Source organism: Raphanus sativus, chromosome 3 (assembly GCF_000801105.2).
Source record: "Raphanus sativus cultivar WK10039 chromosome 3, ASM80110v3, whole genome shotgun sequence".
NCBI lineage: Eukaryota > Viridiplantae > Streptophyta > Magnoliopsida > Brassicales > Brassicaceae > Raphanus > Raphanus sativus.
Window position 1 is genome coordinate 27,340,734 of NC_079513.1, and position 19,119 is coordinate 27,359,852.

At 35.3% G+C, this 19,119-nt stretch overlaps 4 protein-coding genes across 5 annotated transcripts; 3 read left to right on the forward strand and 1 right to left on the reverse strand.

Annotated features, from left to right (window-relative positions):
• Positions 1-1,674: 1,674 nt before the first annotated feature.
• Positions 1,675-3,022, forward strand: LOC108844073 (uncharacterized). The gene is made up of 5 exons (XM_018617275.2): positions 1,675-1,791; positions 1,876-1,925; positions 2,169-2,309; positions 2,379-2,501; positions 2,593-3,022. Exons 1-5 carry the CDS (start codon positions 1,720-1,722, stop codon positions 2,750-2,752), a joined length of 546 nt encoding a protein of 181 aa, XP_018472777.2. The 5' UTR covers positions 1,675-1,719; the 3' UTR covers positions 2,753-3,022.
• LOC108845665 (TATA-box-binding protein 2-like) lies at positions 2,773-4,142 on the forward strand. Its single transcript, XM_018618834.2, has 2 exons — positions 2,773-2,799; positions 3,410-4,142. Exons 1-2 carry the CDS (start codon positions 2,773-2,775, stop codon positions 3,854-3,856), a joined length of 474 nt encoding a protein of 157 aa, XP_018474336.2. The 3' UTR covers positions 3,857-4,142.
• A 210-nt stretch (positions 4,143-4,352) lies between these two features.
• LOC108844083 (uncharacterized) lies at positions 4,353-7,835 on the reverse strand. The gene is made up of 4 exons (XM_018617285.2): positions 7,472-7,835; positions 6,044-6,382; positions 4,850-5,073; positions 4,353-4,771 (listed from the first exon to the last, which is right to left on the reverse strand). The coding sequence occupies exons 1-4, from the start codon at positions 7,691-7,693 to the stop codon at positions 4,444-4,446; spliced, it is 1,113 nt and encodes a 370-aa protein (XP_018472787.2). The 5' UTR covers positions 7,694-7,835; the 3' UTR covers positions 4,353-4,443.
• Positions 7,836-9,806: 1,971 nt separating this feature from the next.
• On the forward strand, positions 9,807-18,679 carry LOC108847625 (ubiquitin C-terminal hydrolase 12). 2 transcript variants are annotated; one of them, XM_018620915.2, is made up of 32 exons: positions 9,807-9,958; positions 10,251-10,320; positions 10,478-10,628; positions 10,723-10,880; positions 11,188-11,453; positions 11,553-11,771; positions 11,858-11,966; positions 12,053-12,168; positions 12,438-12,536; positions 12,653-12,762; positions 13,060-13,134; positions 13,672-13,750; positions 13,841-13,987; positions 14,062-14,142; positions 14,214-14,333; positions 14,560-14,682; positions 15,019-15,093; positions 15,196-15,284; positions 15,497-15,605; positions 15,700-15,768; positions 15,844-15,951; positions 16,159-16,214; positions 16,285-16,462; positions 16,548-16,649; positions 16,727-16,798; positions 17,077-17,142; positions 17,288-17,353; positions 17,495-17,578; positions 17,667-17,783; positions 17,874-17,948; positions 18,056-18,142; positions 18,241-18,679. In XM_018620915.2, the coding sequence occupies exons 1-32, from the start codon at positions 9,929-9,931 to the stop codon at positions 18,280-18,282; spliced, it is 3,348 nt and encodes a 1,115-aa protein (XP_018476417.2). In that variant the 5' UTR covers positions 9,807-9,928; the 3' UTR covers positions 18,283-18,679. The 2 variants fall into 2 exon arrangements, with proteins under 2 accessions (XP_018476417.2, XP_018476418.2); XM_018620916.2 differs by having other exon boundaries at positions 9,820-9,958; positions 10,254-10,320.
• The last annotated feature ends 440 nt before the right edge of the window (positions 18,680-19,119 follow it).

The window sequence follows — 19,119 nt, forward strand, 5'->3', positions numbered from 1 at the left end:
GAGTCCTAAATACCTGAACTTATCCTCTTATTTTATATGTATTTTAATTATGGATTTGAATCCACCGGACTTAAAAAGAATCAACTCAAACCTAAACATAAAATATATGCAAATGGACCAATAAATAATCACCTTGTTATACTATATGTAAATGGACCATTAAATATTAAAAATAACTTATAGTCAAACATTAGTTATAATAAACTAATTAACTCACGTTTAAATATATATATATATATTATAATTGATAAATATTTAGTACCCTAATTTTTTTTAAATATCATTTTTTTGCAAACAAAAAATATCTTTTAAACCTTATATAGATATAAGTGATTAAGTTAAACTATTAACTAAGTTAAATTAAATGAAATAGTATATAAATCAGCATAATATCGTGACGTTATTACGGTTGGTTTTAATGCACTTGAAATTCTCGTTTACATATAAATATATATAACTGATAAGCTTTTTAGTATCTATAATACAATATAAATTTGTAACTCAGTGCTAATCATGGGAATTTAGGGAAATATTAGATAAATTAGCATCATATCTAACGCAGTTATATGGTTTGGTTATAATAGGTTTGGTTATAATATATTGAGTTAAGGATTTGCTATAAGGTTTGGTTTTGAATAATTATACAAATGTGAGTAAGATGATATAGAAAATAATGTATACAAATGCTTTTTTAAATGAAACATGATAATGATGCATCTCTCTAAAAAAGTCGATGCTTTAGCGGAAGCTGATTATATATATGAAATTCAATTGATCTCGTTTGATCAAATTTCGACATGTAAAGGTAGGCTATTAATGGTGATGGTTCTATAGTTTCTTCCTCAGTGCAGATCTGAACTTCAAGACATCCAAATCAGTATCTACTGAAGTTTATAATAGTTTGAGGTTATGATATCTCAGTTTATTAGTTTATTACTCCCTCTATTTCATAATACTTGATGTTATGTTTCAATGCACAAAAATTAAAAAATTGCACTTTTCTAAAAATGTATTTCATATATATAATTTTTAAGTCAGTTGACCAATTATAAAAAGATGGATTAATCTAATTGGTTGAACAATTTTCAATAAAGTTAAAGTAACTTTAAAATCTCAAAACTTCATATAAATTGAAACAAAATAATCCTTCTAAAACATCATCTATATTGAAACGGAGAGAATATATGATAGTAATTAGTAAGTTTGATATCAAATGTTTATAAAAAAATATTCATGTCGAGGTATACCAAAGAAACAATATTTACATCAAATGTATGTATAGTCAAGTGGTTTGTTGAACCATTGGTACTTTTTTTGTAAGATTAGATAATATATGGTTAACTCATCATGGGAGGAAAGGAATAGAAGCAGGGGTATATATGATGTAATATTATTAACCGACATTTTATTACAAACATATTAAGTAAGACCAAAAAAAAAGTTAAATTTAATGAAAGGGTCCAAACAATTATACTAAGTAGAATTTTTAGGAATTTTTTTCTTTTTAACAGTATAGATGAAGAAATTATGTAGGCTATTAGTCAATTATCTCAACGGTTAAGATTAGGATAAACCTGTGCAAGGCGGCCCACTCGTCAGAAAATATTTATTTAATTGAAATGACCATTCTACCCCTAAACTAGAGTAATGGAGACGATATAAAAGCTCATTCCGAACCTCGTAATCCCTAGAACTGATAAAAATATCGGACCACCGCTTATGGATACCCTACCAAGCAAAGCCGATCTTCTCAGTTCGCCTCCGGCGGACAGATCCAGGATGAGGATCATTGTAAGTAATCTTCTTCTTCTCTGATCGTTATGCTCATATTTGCTATCGGTGAACGGTTTCTGATTTGATCTTCTTGTACCTTAGGGGCTGGCATTGGACGACCCTCGTACTCTTCGACTCAAATTCAAAACCCGGTAAAAATTGATTTGCTTTTTTTTTTTTTGGTATTTTTCTTGTCACACTGATTGCTTTTGTAAGTTTGATTGCTTTGTGTGTGTTTTAGATTTATGTCTGTCTGGAACATTGACTGTTTTGTTTGTGGGTTTGAAATTTGATCCCTTTGTTTTGTTTTGAGTCTGTAAGATATGTTTTGTTTTTAATCCAATTACTACAGTAACATTTAATTTGTGCTGTTCTTGACCCGATTTATTTTGCAGTAACGTTGGGAGGGTTTTCGTTGCGGGGTATGACACCAGTCTTCCACATGATGATGTCGAAGGAGCGTTGAAAAAACTCTTGTCATCATGTGGACAGGTCACTGATATTTTTATCCGCGAAACAGATGAAGGACTCGCAAGGTTTGTTGTTAACTTCAGCTCTGTCTCCGTAAGTAAGCTCTATAACTAACTTTTTTTTTTTTTTCGCAGGCGTGCTATTGTTTACATCTTGGGAGAAGGTGCAGCAGACAAGGCGTTGCTACTTAGTGGAATTGACGTTGGAGGATGGAAGGCCATTGTTACGCCTTATCGTTTTCCGGAATCTACAGGCCGGTACGTAAATATGTTTGAATTTTTTTTTTTTAATATCATCATCATCTCGTGCCATTGCTGCTGTTAATATCTTCATCTCGTGCCATTGCAGTCGTATTACCGTTAATGTTACTGGATATGACGACTCGCTTAGTGAGATTGAGAGTGCAATGCGTCAACATTTCTCTTCATGCGGAGAGATAAGTAACTTCGAATTTTCTCGGGTTCAGTTTATTTTATTGTTGAGGGAGAAGATGCCCAAGACAAGGTGACGGATCTTGATGGAAGTGAAATGGGTGGACGCACATTACATGTTATGGTTGTTTGTGGGGCAATAACCACTGTTCACACCAAGCGTTATTCTGCCAAGATGTTCTAAGGTGCAATGGAGGAGCCTTTCTATCTTATTACTTTCTATCTGGATATGTTGTAGCGTGAGTCGTTGGATGTTTAATAATATCTTTCTATGGGAACAACGTTTTTTCATTAGAAAAAGTCGAAACATGTTTTGTTTTTCTTGTTAGTAAAACATTTCTGAAGCATTTTTCTGAATATTGTAGAATCATACTCTTACTCCGGTACTAACCAAAACAGACCAGACTCCGAGGTTCCCTACAATATTAACTTGTAAAAAGACAAGAAAACAACAATTTTAAACTTTCGTATTCCCACAAGGTAATCTTGGAGTGTGTCCTGACATCAGAGAACAGTTCCTTAAATGAAATTAAAGTCCTAATCACCTTCAATTCATCGATATATATATATATATATAATATATATATATTCCTAATCACAGGATGCGCAGCCCAAGTACTTCTCCAAAGCCATCTCATCATTTGGCTGACTCTTATCAGAACTACCTCTATAAGACTCAGCTAATCTATCTGCCACTGTAACACAAAATGCAGCAGAAGGAAAATCAGCATTAGACGTCTACTTGGCTGAACCGCCCAATTAATCCAGTACTTGACCACGGCGTTGATCTTCGCCTCGGGGCTGGAGCCAAGACCGAAGACTCCTCCAAGCTGGCTGCGAGGAAGTACGCTCGGATAATTCAGAAACTTGGATTCCAAGCAAAGTTCAAAGATTTCAAGATTCAGAACATCGTGGCTTCTTGTGATGTGAAATTCCCAATAAGGCTTGAAGGTCTTGCCTGCTATCACCACGCTTTTGCATGTTACGAGCCGGAGATATTTCCAGGACTCATTTATAGGATCAAAGAGAAGAAAGAGACGAAAGGAGCGGGTGTTGTGCTACTAATCTTTGTGTCTGGGAAGATCGTTATCACAGGATCCAAGAAGAGAGAAGAGACCTACAAAGCCTTTGAGAATATATACCCGGTCCTCACACAATTCCAGAAGAAGTTCAGGAGATAGGCCAAGCTCGATTATCTTGGAGTTGTGTGGTCTTTTAGCCCCTTGGATTGCTAAGCTTGCTTCGATTTTTTTTGTTCTTTTAAAGAATTTTGATTTTTGATGTTTGGAATATGAGAAAGATCAGTATATTCATATTACAGATAATATATTTGAAAGTCTTGTAATCCATCTAAGGCATACTACAGATAAATCATGTAACAAACACGTTGCTCGACTGTATGCATCGGTAGCAACGTGGTTTCGTGTTCTAACACATACATAATATGAGAAAACTCCTATTTCTTAAGTATGTAACGTTTGGTATCAACAGTATGTAATAGAATTACGTGATTTTTAGATATTTTACACGAGATGTAGTCTTTTTGAATGATTCCCAAGTTTGCAAAAATCTATTATTTGTATATTATTTTCATCCTCAACAACTCACCTTTGAAATCATCTCAGAAGATAAAGCAGGTGGTTGTAGTATGTCAAGATAGTTAGCAGACAGAGCACCTGACCATAAACGTTTTGACCATAAGCGTTTTGATATTAAAATCACCCTTATACAATTTTCTATACTAATTCTTGTGACGTTTTTTTTTATTTTACAATTTTTGCCTCTCATCTAATAACTCTGGAAACGTATTTGGACCGCCTTCGTGGTGAAAATCCATCTTCATCTCCTTAGGAGGAATAAAACAATCTATGGAGAGGCCAGGCACGTCGAATGCAACATCATCTATGGTCCATCTCTCCTCCATGCGAGTCACAGAGATTCCTCCCTTGAGATTCTCTCCAAATCTTGATATCAACACATCCGTTCTACCTGAGTGTGCAATCACCACTTCACTACCTTCGATCGCTCGGTAATCCTCCATCCATGACGACATTGAGGTCTCCCAGTATGTCGGTAGACTTCCTGGTGTCTGAATCCTACACAACAAAATCAAATCTTGTTTATCTATAATATACTAGTCATCTAGTGGTTTTGCATGAATGGCTTTGAAGTACCTAGTTAAGGAAGAATCTTCGAGGCAAAGTAGAAGGCCGCTTTTCTGGCTGAAGTAACCGAAGGCGACATGTTTGATCATCTCGGCTGTAGAGTCGCTGCGTCGTGTTAAATCAGTTTGGTCGGTTGACAACTTGAGAACGAAGCAATCCTTTCCGTTGATTTCTTTCTCTCCAACAAATTGTGCCGATGAAAATACTGATGATATTGTTAGAGGATCCAACCCCTGATGGTGTATTCAGATAGACAATCTCCATTATAGGAATACAGTATCATCTTCAAGAATCCACATAATATCTCTATATTTTTTATTTTTTTTTTGGAACAAAGTATCTCTATATTCTTAGTGGTAAATATTCATGTTAGTTTGATTATTTCTTTCAAAACCAGATTTATAATGATGTTGTCCTTACAAACCGAACTGGACCACAACCAAACAACAAAACAGAAAACTACAAAATAGAGGGACAATACACATGAATGAGAGCAAACATAAACCCTCTTTATTTTTAGTGTCGATATTATTATAAAAACCAATAGAGATGTTTAGTTTTCAATTATGATGCAAAGAATTATTGTTAACAGTGATGTATGTACCATAAACAGGGGACCACTAACACATAATGTTTTGTCCCTAAAATCTGATAATTGTATAAAGTTTGGATTAACTATATATAAACTTTGAATCTCTCTCCCAAGTTCCGACCTTTCATTCCATTTTTTAAGCGCATGATAAAGTCAATTAGTAGCACGTGATTAAGGCAAACATATTCATCTCAATAGAAAGCTAAGAAAGCATCTCCCAAAGTAGAATGTCAGATCCAACACACACTTCTTCTTTTTTGCATAAAGCAAATTAAATCAATATACAACTACGTTTTTCAGCTTTCACTAGATGTATTTGTTATACTTCAAATCTTGGAAAATTTTATTAACTATATGAAGATTAGTTGCATAATCTCTAGTCAGATCATAATTAATTAAAGAATTAACAAAGCTTATTCTGGTATTTATAATTACACTAACATAAGTTAATTCTTCAAATGTTTATGAAACTGTGTATTTCTCTCTAGTCTCACAAAACATATAAGTTTATGAAAAATATTTTATGAATATATTAAATAAATAAAATATTGATAAAAATAAAAATTAATGAAAATATATACTTTTTGATAAGGACGAAAATATATACTTACTTGTAGAGTACGTCGTAAAGGCCGTATAGCGCCTTTAGCAGCATGATCACCGAGCCAGGGTGTATAACGCCAAGCAATTTCTCCATCACTTCCGGCTGAAATCTTGTGACCGCCACCAACCAGCTCGATGAGCCACTTTTCCGGTAGCATTTGCCACATGACGAAGCATCCCTTATGAGACACAGGCGAAGCATTAACTGTGGCTGAGCCACTGAGGTCATTCATCATAGTCATCGTAATTTTTCCAGTTACGAAAGTGTTTTTGATTCCTCTCTCGAGTTTCTTGCATCCCGTTGCTGCGGCGAAATGCTGTATTATGTACTGTGCTGACGATGATACCTATAGTGATCATAATAACTATATGGATTAGTATGATTTCATGCATATCTTAGCATGGATCTGACCCATTTGTTTTCTCTATCAATATGTTGGAGACCATATTATAATCTATTAAACTACGAAAAGGGTAATATTTTTTTTTCTAAAACAGTAGTGATTTGAATCATAAACAATTGAAACTATGATATGTACTCTCAATCAAATTTGGGTCTAATAAATTTTAATATGCAATTAGCAGTTTATTTTTTTCTCTTTCTAGTACAAATCATGTAATTTTACTGAATATACAAAATAGTAATAAGAATTATCATTCAGATCTGAAAACCATAAGTTTATTGTAATGGAATAATTGTGTCTCCTGTAATTATGTATGGATCTCGTGATCGAGTCTTGCATTGACTAATTCTTATTCTTGGTATGTGACACTGACCTGTGACCTTATTGTCCACAGATTCTAGCATATCTCACACATGTAATCATGTATCGTGAAAAATCTATAGAATAAACAGTGGAGTCATGGAGACTCGCTTTTCACAGGAACCCACCTAGAAATATATATTCTTAGTAATTTACCAAAGAGGACACTGAAAAATCAAACACAAGACTTCTATATACTTTAAAATAAATTTAATTAACCCAGTAAATCTTATATTATATCATTTATTCTGTTATGTAAAAGGTGGAAATGAAAAATATGGCAAGATCATCTGAATTATTAACAAATACCTGCAAATATCCTTTTGAATATAAATTTTTGCATATGTCATGATTTCAAAATTCGAAAAGAAAGAGAAGAGAAACTAACGTTACTTCAACTGAGAAATATACCAAAAACCATTTATAGGTGTAACTGTCGTCAAGTAATGGATGCAAACTTGTCAAATTAATAGTTCTCACCAGATTAAAAGCAAGTCTATCTATTTAATACCAAAGATACTTTAGATACAATGAGAAAATATATACAAAAGCCTCATAAACTGATCCTATTTAATGTCACCACCAAAATATGTTTTTAGTTAGTTGAAATAGTTTTCAATAAAAGTACATACAGTATGAAGATATCACATACATACGCCGTATAATAGTTACCTGCTGGAGAGACATTTTGGAGAGAGAAGGGACAGGGAAGAGAGGGCATCCAAGAACACTGAGAAGAACCTTTGCATCTGGTTTTTTGTGAATGATCATAGACTGCAGTTGTGTCTTTATCCATTTCTTCCATGATTTCGTTCTCATTGATCTTCCTCCTCTTTCTTGTTCTTGTTCTTCTTGATCCATCGGTTCTTCCATCAATGGAGCTAATCTCTGCATTTTCTCTCTTTTGTTTTTTTTGTTCCTTTTTGGTTCTTCCTTCCTCTCTCTGTGCTCAAGCAGCTTATAGACTTAGTGCGTCTGGTTCACCTTTCTTTTTCATTGTTTGTTAATTATTGTTATTTCTTTCTCTCTCTTTATAGAAAAGTTATATTGGCATAAGTCGTCACCACCTTTCCTTCTTCCTATAACTTCTTTCGAGTTTTACTTTTAATTGTTCTGAGTACTACTCTGCTGTTATTATTTTTTTTTGTAACTCTGCTGTTATTATTTATTTTTCTTCTTTTCTTAGGATATTTGAGTATGGTTTTCCAACCCCACATGGAAGACTCAAAAAAGCTGAAGCTCAAAAGTCTAATTACCACTGTTATATCCTTAATGTTAGACATCAAGATTTAAGTTAACGTAGGATCCACATTAACTTGTAAGAAAGTCTCACATGAAATCAACTGGAATTTCCAACTAGTCAATAAGTCTTGGATAAAGAAGTTTATAACTATTCATGATGCACTTGGCTGCTTAGTTAAATTCATCAATATCTCAAGTTCCAAATTTTACTAAGCTTTCTTTTTACTGGACACCAAGTCAACCAAGAAAATTATTAGGAACTAAATTCTTCATAAAAAGGACTATCAATATTTTAATATTGTTTTACTCTACTTTAAAGAACTTGAAGTTCTTACTACGTACACAATCTACTTCAGCTAGTGTAACTGATCATTGATCAATGCAACAAGTGATCCAAGATATGAAGATTATAAAAATCAATTTAATAACTTTTCTTCACTGATAAAGTTGAACCCCTGATTTATCAAAATTATGTTGAAATTCAAAGTTTGGTCAGGTGAAGATGAAAGTAAAAGGGAAGCAAGGATAGGTGACTTGTCCACGTCGATTTATCCGGTAAGTCTAATATTTTCGTCCATTGAGATGATTTAGTTCCCAGCTTAGAATCTTCTTTTAATATATTGTTCGGGGGTCATCTCAAAAATGAGACATAGAAGCAGATAACTTGGAAAAATCAGGTGATTGATGATGACGCAAGGTTAACCTAATCTTATCTCCAAGTTTGATGTTATATGTAGAGAAGATAGGAGAACAGACTTTTAATATAAAAAGGAAGCAGATAACCCATAAATTAAATTAAATTAAATTGCAAATGAGACTTAAGCAATTCCTAATACAGTTCTAGAGGAAGATGATTTCAATTTTCTGATCTCTCAAATAAAAGCCTCATACCAAACCTTTTATAAATATATCATTATTGTACTTCATGTCTTCAAAAGCCATTGCATTTTCAAAGAAAGTTTTAACAAGTATACATATATATATTAACAAGAGGAAAGTTCTAACAAAGTACAAAAACTTTATAAATCAGCAGTGCATGACAGAAAAAATCTCATAGTCAAAGTTTCTTTTTTTTTTTTTTTGGCATCGATCAAAGTTTCATAATACAACCTTTGTAATTGCCCATGGTCTTTGATACTTGGGCTTCTCTGCCTGGGTGATGAAAGACCAGTACTGTTAGACATGCTCTTAGACTGGCATTATTCTCTAAAAACCCAGTTTTATCAAAGCCCAATTTCGAGAAGAGATTAGAATTGAAAATTTGATATGGGTAAAAGGAAAATTGACAAACGATATCAGTCTAATTCTGCTATTGATTTTTTAAAAAATCAAATGGTCAATATATTTCCTAATTTTACCGTTTTCTATAAAAAATATCAAAATGTAAATAGTTGTGTCTTGTGGTATTTCACAGCTCTATTATCCCAGTTAGTTTATTTAGGTTATATAAAAAAACATATTAAATCGACATAAATATTTTTAGGAAAATTTTGAGCAAAGAGACAAAGGAAAAGATTAACCTTTATTAAAAGCAAAATATAAAGACCAAAATAGGAGATTAACCTTCGAAGCAGCCACGTCGAGCATCTTGTATGACAGCAGCAGCGTCCTAAGTCGTATACGTGTCGCTTTACCACTGGTCTGTCTCGTTAGAAACGACCCAACCTCGGAGAACAAAATAAATCTAAGTACGGAGCTATAACAAAATTACAATAACACCCCCGTAAATTATCGAAATTGTCATAATAATAATTACTTCGAAGCCGAGAAAGAGAGTAACAAAAAGAAATTGAGCCGATTGTATATCTCATCTCTCTAAGTCACTTTGATTTTTCTCTGTTCGTTCGTTCGTTCTCTCGATCTCACCGTCAAATCTATCTCAGGCCAATGACTATGATGACTCCGCCTCCCGTTGATGTAATCTCCGATTCATCACTCTCTCTCCGTTAATTTGATGTTCCCGTCGTGGCTCGTTCTGTATAATCTGCTTCTGATTGTTTTGTTTAGTTGATCCGTTAGGGTTTGCTAGATTAGATTTGAATTCGAAGCGGTTGAATCATCGTTGCAGGATGCTGTTCTCTGGTGTGCTAGTTTAGTGATTGGAGTTAGTTTCTATTTTTTCGCTGTTTGTTTTGATCACCGTAGTGCGAGATTAGGTTTTTTTGGGGGTTAGTAGTCTTACTGATGGTGTTTTGTTTATGTTTGGCAGCAGCAAGAGGATGAGGAGATGCTCGTGCCGCATTCTGATGTTGTCGACGGTCCTGCTCAGCCCATGGAAGGTGAGATTGATTCAGTTTGATCTTGTGATGGAGTAGAGTGGAAGGGATGAGATTGAGGTTTTGTAGTTACTAGCGGGACGGATTGAAATGGTTTTGAATTTTTTTTTTAGGGTTTTGTGATTTTTTTTTCTTACTTTTTCTTTTGATGCATTTGTAGTTTCGGAAGCTGAGACTGCTGTGAGTACTGTGGAGAATCAGCCAGCTGAGGAACCTCCCACTCTGAAGTTCACGTGGACTATCCCAAACTTCTCTAGGCAAAACACCAGGAAGCTTTACTCTGATGTATTTGTTGTTGGAGGTTACAAATGGTAATAGGCATTTCTTGTTGCCGTTGTTTGTCCAGTATGCATGTTGATCGATTGGATGTTGACACTTGACACCATGTGGATTTTGCTTGTGCAGGCGCATATTAATTTTCCCGAAAGGAAACAATGTGGACCATCTGTCCATGTACTTGGATGTTGCTGATGCTGCGAGTTTGCCGTACGGTTGGAGCCGATATGCGCAGTTCAGTCTGGCTGTTGTCAATCAAATCCACACCAGATATACCATTCGAAAAGGTACATGTAGTTTATTAATGATGTTTATGTGAACTCTCGAACCAGAGTGCATGCACTAGCGTATAATGCCTATGCACAGGGAAGTTATTATTATGTGCGAAAGTTCGAATGCTGAGCTATCTTAAGCTTTGCCTGAACGTTGAGAGGAAACTTTAATATTCATGCTATGCACCCTTTTCTACTTTTGTATCTGGCTGTAATATTTTATCTGGTTTCTGGCGAACTTGGTATTCTCCTAATTTAACTGTGTATGTGACCTTCGGTATTATAAATTCCACTGACATTATGATTTCTATTTGTGGTGCAGAGACGCAACATCAATTCAATGCAAGAGAAAGCGATTGGGGATTTACATCATTCATGCCTCTCAGCGAACTTTATGATCCTGGTAGAGGATATTTAGCGAATGATACTGTTTACGTTGAAGCTGAAGTCATTGTACGTAAGGTTCTTGATTACTGGTCATACGACTCCAAGAAAGAGACTGGTTTTGTTGGTCTCAAGAACCAAGGTGCAACTTGTTACATGAATTCTCTCCTACAGACACTATACCACATACCTTACTTCAGAAAGGTTAAATATATTCTTGTATATTTTTTTTTCAGTTTGTTAAATCCTATTGGTTCTCGCTGAATTCAAACCAAGCAATTGAATCTTTTATGTGGGTTACAGGCTGTATACCATATGCCAACAACTGAGAACGATGCGCCCACAGCAAGTATACCTTTGGCTCTCCAAAGTTTGTTTTACAAGCTCCAGTATAACGATACTAGTGTTGCGACGAAAGAGCTGACAAAGTCGTTTGGTTGGGATACATATGATTCGTTCATGCAACATGATGTCCAAGAACTCAATCGAGTTCTATGCGAAAAACTTGAGGACAAAATGAAGGTAATTCTATTTTTTTTTGCTGTTAGACCATGATTTTCTTCTCAGATGGTGTTTTTGTTTTGAGTTTTTTTTTCTCTTCTCTATAGGGAACTGTTGTGGAGGGAACAATACAACAGCTATTCGAGGGTCACCATATGAATTATATAGAGTGCATAAATGTAGATTACAAATCTACACGGAAAGAATCATTTTATGGTATAGTCTTATACCATTGCACTCTGTTGTCTTATTCTATTGCATCAACGTTTTTGTCAATTCTTCATGTTCTTATCTTATGGCAGATCTTCAGTTGGATGTTAAAGGCTGCAAAGATGTTTATGCTTCTTTCGACAAATATGTTGAAGTTGAACGCCTTGAAGGAGACAACAAATATCATGCAGAAGGACATGGTTTACAGGTTGGTTGCCTCATTCTTTCCAATTTACTTTCTGGGGATGGTAGGGTACCTAGCAACTTTTTTCTTTTCTTGAATGCCCCGCATATTAAAAGGTGTCGATACTTCCTAATGTGGGAGTTTTAGAGAGAAACGATGAGATTTTATGAAACTTTTTAACTACCACCTTCTAAGCGTAGTTAATTATCACCGACCTTTCTGTTGTTATTACAAATGTAGGCCCTATCTAGTCTTATTCTTATTCTGGATGAACCCCATGTCTAATGTTTCAGGATGCAAAAAAAGGTGTTCTTTTCATCGACTTTCCACCGGTTCTTCAGCTCCAGCTCAAGAGGTTTGAATATGACTTTATGAGGGACACCATGGTGAAGGTTAGTATTTGAAGTCGCATGTGCCTAGGAAGTTAGCATGTGGTTATGACCAGGAACTGTACTTTCTCGTTTGGTGGTGCCGCGATTTTGAATGCTGATGTAGCTTTTATTGATAGATAAATGACCGGTATGAGTTTCCTCTCCAACTGGATCTTGATAGAGAGGATGGAAAGTATTTATCCCCTGATGCTGACAGGAGCGTCCGCAACCTTTACACACTTCACAGGTATTTATTACATCTTTTGATTCAGTTGTAGTAGACTCTGCAGGTCCTTGCATTCACAGATTATATTCTCCACAAAATGCAGCTTTGATTATAATGGTATTTTGTTGCACGATTTAGTTTTTATTTGATTATCTGTCTGGTCTTCTCAAGGAGTCTGCTTTATTTAACTTATATTTATCCTGCACATTAACAATGAATTAACATCTTACGAGTGTAAAAGACATAAGAAAAGGTTTTCATTTTTGTTTCGTTGCTGTGACATTTCCTTTTGACCTGCTACCTCTTATTTGTCTGCAGTGTCTTAGTTCATAGTGGAGGAGTACATGGTGGGCACTATTACGCTTTTATAAGGCCCACGCTCTCAGATCAGTGGTATACATCTTTCTATTCTTGAAACCAACATCCATGGTCTTTTGTGCTCGAGCAAGTTTCATATTAGGTAGAAAATAGTTGAATCTGAAAAGTATTTTAGTAGTCTTATGCTGCTGTCGTAGTCTACTAGTACATTACTTCACCGTTCCTACGAGCTGTCACTTGAAAGAGATATTTGATTACCATGAGAATAGGTTGAATAAGCAAAATATCTGGATAATATAGAAACTAGAGTATCATAACTTGAGGTTTTTTCTTTTTTTTTGCTTATCTGTTATAAACTCGAGAGTAGTGCTTTTAAATAAGTGGTGCATAGGTTTAGTACATGAAGAAATCTGTTATTATAATTATCAACCCGGTAATCTAAAAAATGGAACTGCCTTTGATGTATGTCACATTGTGCAAGACCAATATCACACATCTCTTCTGATGCTGGGTTCAGAAACCATTATAACATACTTTTTCTGTGCATTCCTCTTAGAATTTTACTTCTTCTTCTCATAAACAAATTTAAACTTCTAGCCTTCTACTTTCCAGGTATAAATTTGATGATGAACGAGTAACCAAGGAAGATTTGAAAAGGGCATTGGACGAGCAATATGGTGGTGAAGAAGAGGTTTGCATTTTCTTGCTACAATTTCTGTGTTTGAAAAAAGGCATTGCCTAATTCCGCTTGCCTGACATAAATTTTTGGGTTTCTTTTCAGCTACCACAGACTAATCCTGGTTTCAATAATCCTCCTTTCAAATTTACAAAGTATTCGAATGCATACATGCTTGTATATATCCGGGAAAGTGACAAAGATAAAATAATCTGCAACGTTGATGAGAAAGACATTGCTGAACATTTAAGGGTAAATTATTTTCAGGCATTTCTCCAGTAATGTGCGTCTTAATTTAGCCTGACCAGTTCATTACATTTTGACAGGTGAGGCTGAAGAAAGAACAAGAAGAAAAGGAAGATAAAAGAAAGTACAAGGCACAAGCTCACCTTTTTACAATAATTAAGGTTTGTTTTTCCCATTTAAGAGTGTAGTTTTGACATTACTGTTACTAATAAAATATTTGTTAACATGAAAGGTTGCAAGAGATCAAGACCTCAGGGAACAAATTGGGAAGGATATATATTTTGATCTTGTTGATCATGACAAAGTTAGAAGTTTCCGGATCCAGAAACAGACGCCATTTCAACAATTTAAGGTACTTGCCCAAATTTCTTATATTTTTAAAAAGAAATATATGACAACTACTGAAGAAATAGGTTGTGTGAAAACGGTCTTTCTGGTGACTTGATTTTACCTTGAAGACTAGAACAATTTATCTGGATTTCATGAGAATTTCCATACTACGGCTAGCTAAATAGTTCTTTGTGTACTTGTAATTTAAACATTTGCTATTTTTGACCACCAAACTTATGCATATCTAGGAGGAGGTGGCCAAAGAATTTGGTATACCTGTTCAGTTACAGAGGTTCTGGATTTGGGCAAAGCGACAAAATCATACTTATCGTCCCAATCGTCCACTTACTCCGCAGGAGGAATTACAACCGGTAATTTTATCCTTCTCAATGCTATTTATGCATGTACTTTGCGTCTCTTTTTTTCTTGACATTTGAGTTTATAGCAAAGTAATAGTCCATCTATTCTAGAATCTGATCATCCGCTAGTTTTCTATTTCTATGTTATAATCTTTGCATCTAAGTATCTGATTTTCAGAATTTATTACCACAAGTTTCTTTGTTTATTGCTTTGAAATGAATTGAATTGACTTGTTGCATGCTGGAATCTTTATTTTTTATAACGTAGGAATTTGGCAAGAGTCCTATGCAAATAAATTTATGTGCATCGTGTACGAATGTGCTTGATTTGGTAAATTGGTTTTGAAGGTTGGACAAATAAGAGAAGCATCTAACAAGGCAAACACTGCAGAACTTAAACTGTTTTTGGAAGTAGAGCTGCTGGTAAGAACTCCTTGGTTGCAGAATCTAAATTTGAAGCCTTTACTATTGTTAAACAGGGAAGATAAGCTAATTCTTTTTTTAACGTATTCTTGAATAAATTAGGATGAACGTCCTGTTCCCCCTCCAGAAAAATCGAAAGAAGATATTCTTCTATTCTTTAAGCTTTATGACCCCGAGAAGCCAGAGTTAAGGTAATATTTGTTTTCCACATCGTTATTTCCTCTGACTTCTAAGTGAAGTGGCCTACCAGGACATTAGTAACGATTATACTTTCAAAAACGAGGTCTTTCTTCCTATTTACTTTGTGATCAGAAAAGTTCCAACCGTTCTGTCTTTCTTCTTTTTGGTTTTTTTTTTCACTGTACCTCAGTTTCCTATGTGAAATTTTTTCTTGTGCTACTAGGTATGTTGGCAGACTCATGGTGAAAAGTTCCAGCAAGCCTATGGATATAACTGGAAAATTGAATGAAATGGCTGGTTTTGCTCCTGACGAAGATTTAGAACTTTTTGAGGTTTGCTGCTGCTGGTGCCTCTTAACCTTCTGTGTATCATGCTTATGGTTATTTATTATTCTATTTGACTAACTGTTTTGGGACTTGTTTTCAGGAAATCAAATTCGAGCCTGGTGTCATGTGCGAACACCTGGATAAGAAAACTTCATTCAGATTGTGTCAAGTAATGTTTCACTCTTATCTATCGAAAGTTTCCAGCCTCGTACCTCCTTTGTGACATTCAGTTTCTTGCTTTCAGATCGAAGATGGAGATATCATTTGCTTTCAGAAACATCTTGTAAAGAAGGAGATTGAATGCCGCTATCCAGCTGTGCCTTTGTTTCTTGAATATGTCCAGAACCGGCAGGTATGATTTGACTATTCGTTAAGTCAAGCTTGGTAGAGTTCAAATCAGACCAACGTGTGCTGTAATGCCACTAATTCTTTCTATTGCGCTGGTTTGCTAGTATTCCTTATTCTGAGCATTTGTGTCTTCCTAGCAAAATTTTTAAAGATTTTCTTTGTTTCTAACTAGCATGATTGGATTGGCGATTAACTTTTGTGGTTTTTGTAGCTGGTCCGATTTCGTGCTCTGGAAAAGCCTAAAGAAGATGAATTTGTTCTGGAGTTGTAAGTATCTTTGTTGACGCATTTGTTACAGCTGATCTCGGTGAGGAAATCATAATTTTTTATTTGTTAGGTCGAAGTTGCACAGTTATGATGATGTCGTGGAAAGAGTGGCCCAGAAGCTTGGTCTTGACGATCCCTCCAAACTTAGGCTTACATCCCACAATTGCTATTCCCAGCAACCCAAGCCTCAGCCTATCAAATACCGTGGAGTAGACCGTTTGTCTGATATGTTAGTTCACTACAATCAGGTAACTGACGTTAAGTTCACTGGATTTTATTATTTATTCTTACTAAAGATGCATTTTTGCTTATTATTAATTTTTCTTTTTTCAGACATCTGATATCTTGTATTATGAAGTTCTGGACATCCCTCTTCCAGAATTGCAAGGTCTTAAAACCTTAAAAGTTGCTTTCTATCATGCCACGAAGGAAGAAGTATGTGTACACTGATTCATAGTCTTTTCTTTTGTATATTGGAATAATTTTCAAGCCTTTTAACCATCATTTTACAGGTGGTAATCCACAATATCAGACTACCTAAACTAAGCACAGTCGGGGATGTTATTGATGAACTTAAAACAAAGGTGAGTCGCTTCCCTTTAAATTTCTCGGTAAAATGGCTGGCTTAGTTTCTAGTATGTGTTTTCTTTCTTTTGATTGATCTCTGGCTTGCCTATATATCACTACGTGAACTACTGTAAATGACAATCCACTGAAATTGAAGGCATCCGAATTATAGGGTGCTTCTATTCCTGACCTCCATGTTTTTTTTTTGTTGTTACTGATTTGAATGTAATGGGTTTCTCCATATAACACAAATTTAATGTTTATGCAAGTTAATTTAAGATTATGTCTAATACAGGTGGAGCTTTCTCATCCAGATGCAGAACTGAGATTACTTGAGGTGTTTTACCACAAGATCTACAAGGTAACAATTGGCTTCTTATCTCTTACATTGTAGTCGATGATTTCATGATCCTATGATTGGTTTCTGACTACATCTCCTGATGAAATTCTTTAAACCCTGCAAAAGTATAACGAACACTAAATCAAGGTGCTGGTATGCCTTGCAGATTTTCCCCTTAACTGAAAGAATTGAGAACATAAACGATCAGTACTGGACTGTGCGAGCTGAGGAGGTATGATACTGGGCTGCGCCTTCTATTTACTTCAGTTCTATCTTCAAAGATTTTTGGTTTTCAACGTCAGATATTAAATTAAAGAGATTTGACAGTTATTGCGTCGATATGCTGACTTATTTTGGTCTTCTTAAATCCCAGATTCCGGAAGAAGAGAAGAATATTGGTCCGAATGATCGCTTGATTCTTGTGTACCACTTTGCTAAGGAGACTGGACAAAATCAGGTGAGCTATCAAGTTTCTGTTACCTAACTGGTACACGAGTTGTGGCAAAGTTTCTTATCAGTATCGTTCGTTTTTGTTTGTTCCTCAGCAAGTGCAAAACTTTGGAGAGCCCTTCTTCTTGGTAATCCATGAAGGTGAAACTCTTGAAGAAATCAAGAACCGTATCCAAAAGAAGCTTCATGTATCCGATGAGGACTTTGCCAAGGTATGCACACGACTGAGTAATGATCAAAGCTAAATAAAGAATCGGAGCTGTAATTTTGGTACGGTTCTGATATTTGCATTCGTAATGCAGTGGAAGTTTGCGTTTATGTCAATGGGGCGTCCAGAGTACTTGCAGGATTCGGATGTTGTTTACAATCGCTTCCAGGTTCTTACTTCTTCTCTTTTAGTTTTCTAGAAAAGCTCGTGCTAATATCTCTTAGATCTAACTAATCTTTCCTTTCCTTTCCTTTCTTTTCCTTTGGGATTGAACAGAGGAGAGATGTCTACGGTGCTTTTGAGCAGTACCTGGGGTTGGAGCACACTGATACCACTCCTAAAAGGGCTTATTCTGCAAACCAGGTAACCATTTTCTTTATAACCAGATTCTTTTGCTTAAGAAAGGCGTAACCAAAGTCCATCTCTTCTGATAATTACTTTTGTATGCATTGCCCTTGTAGAACCGACACACTTATGAGAAGCCGGTTAAAATATACAACTAGCCGAAGTAAAGAGGGAACACGAATGTCATCAAGACATTGTGGCAGCAACGTTGGACCAAAGGCATCGAATAAGAAAAGAGGAGAGTGTGAGGAGTGATGATGACCGACCGTAGGATGTTGTAGAGAATTTGGTCTGATAGGGTTTTGGGTTTGGGCATTGCTAGTGTGTTTTTTTTTAATTTCTTTCTTTCTTTCTTTCGTGCTTCGATATACTTTGTGTTAATATATGCAGTGTGTGAGACTTTTGGCACATCATGCAATTTTTACTTTCGCAAAAAGAATATGGAAGCCAGACGCTTGGATTCGGGAGCACGGTTTGGCTTTCAGAGCTTATAGAATACCGAAACCTTTGTAATTTTTTAGAGATTTGGGGTTTAAGAATATATTTTTTTTTCGACTGGCGCTTGTATAGTTTTTTGCATTTGTAATATTGTTGTCGTTTGCTTTGTCTAAAATCAGATGGATAGGTTTCCAGTTCAACAACTCCAAAGGGTTCGATTTAGCTGACAGTTCTTGACGAGTTGTTCGAGGAGGAGAACGAGTATTATTAGGAATGTGTTTCTAACCAATGTAAAACGTATATGGGAAGAGATGTTAACTGTATCGTTTAGGGTCTCATGATCCTTCACTTTGGAAAGTAAAACTCCAACTTTCAGTTAATTACAAAACAGCTGATGCAATCAATTTTCTTTTATTTGTGTTTATTTGTTATTTAGTGGTTGTCAAACCAAAGAAGAGAGTGATGTGCTGGGTATCGTCAAGCACCAGACTTTTGCCACTAGAAACAAAAACATTGAAGTAGTTTCCGATCTTGATATGATCTTTTATATATCAGAT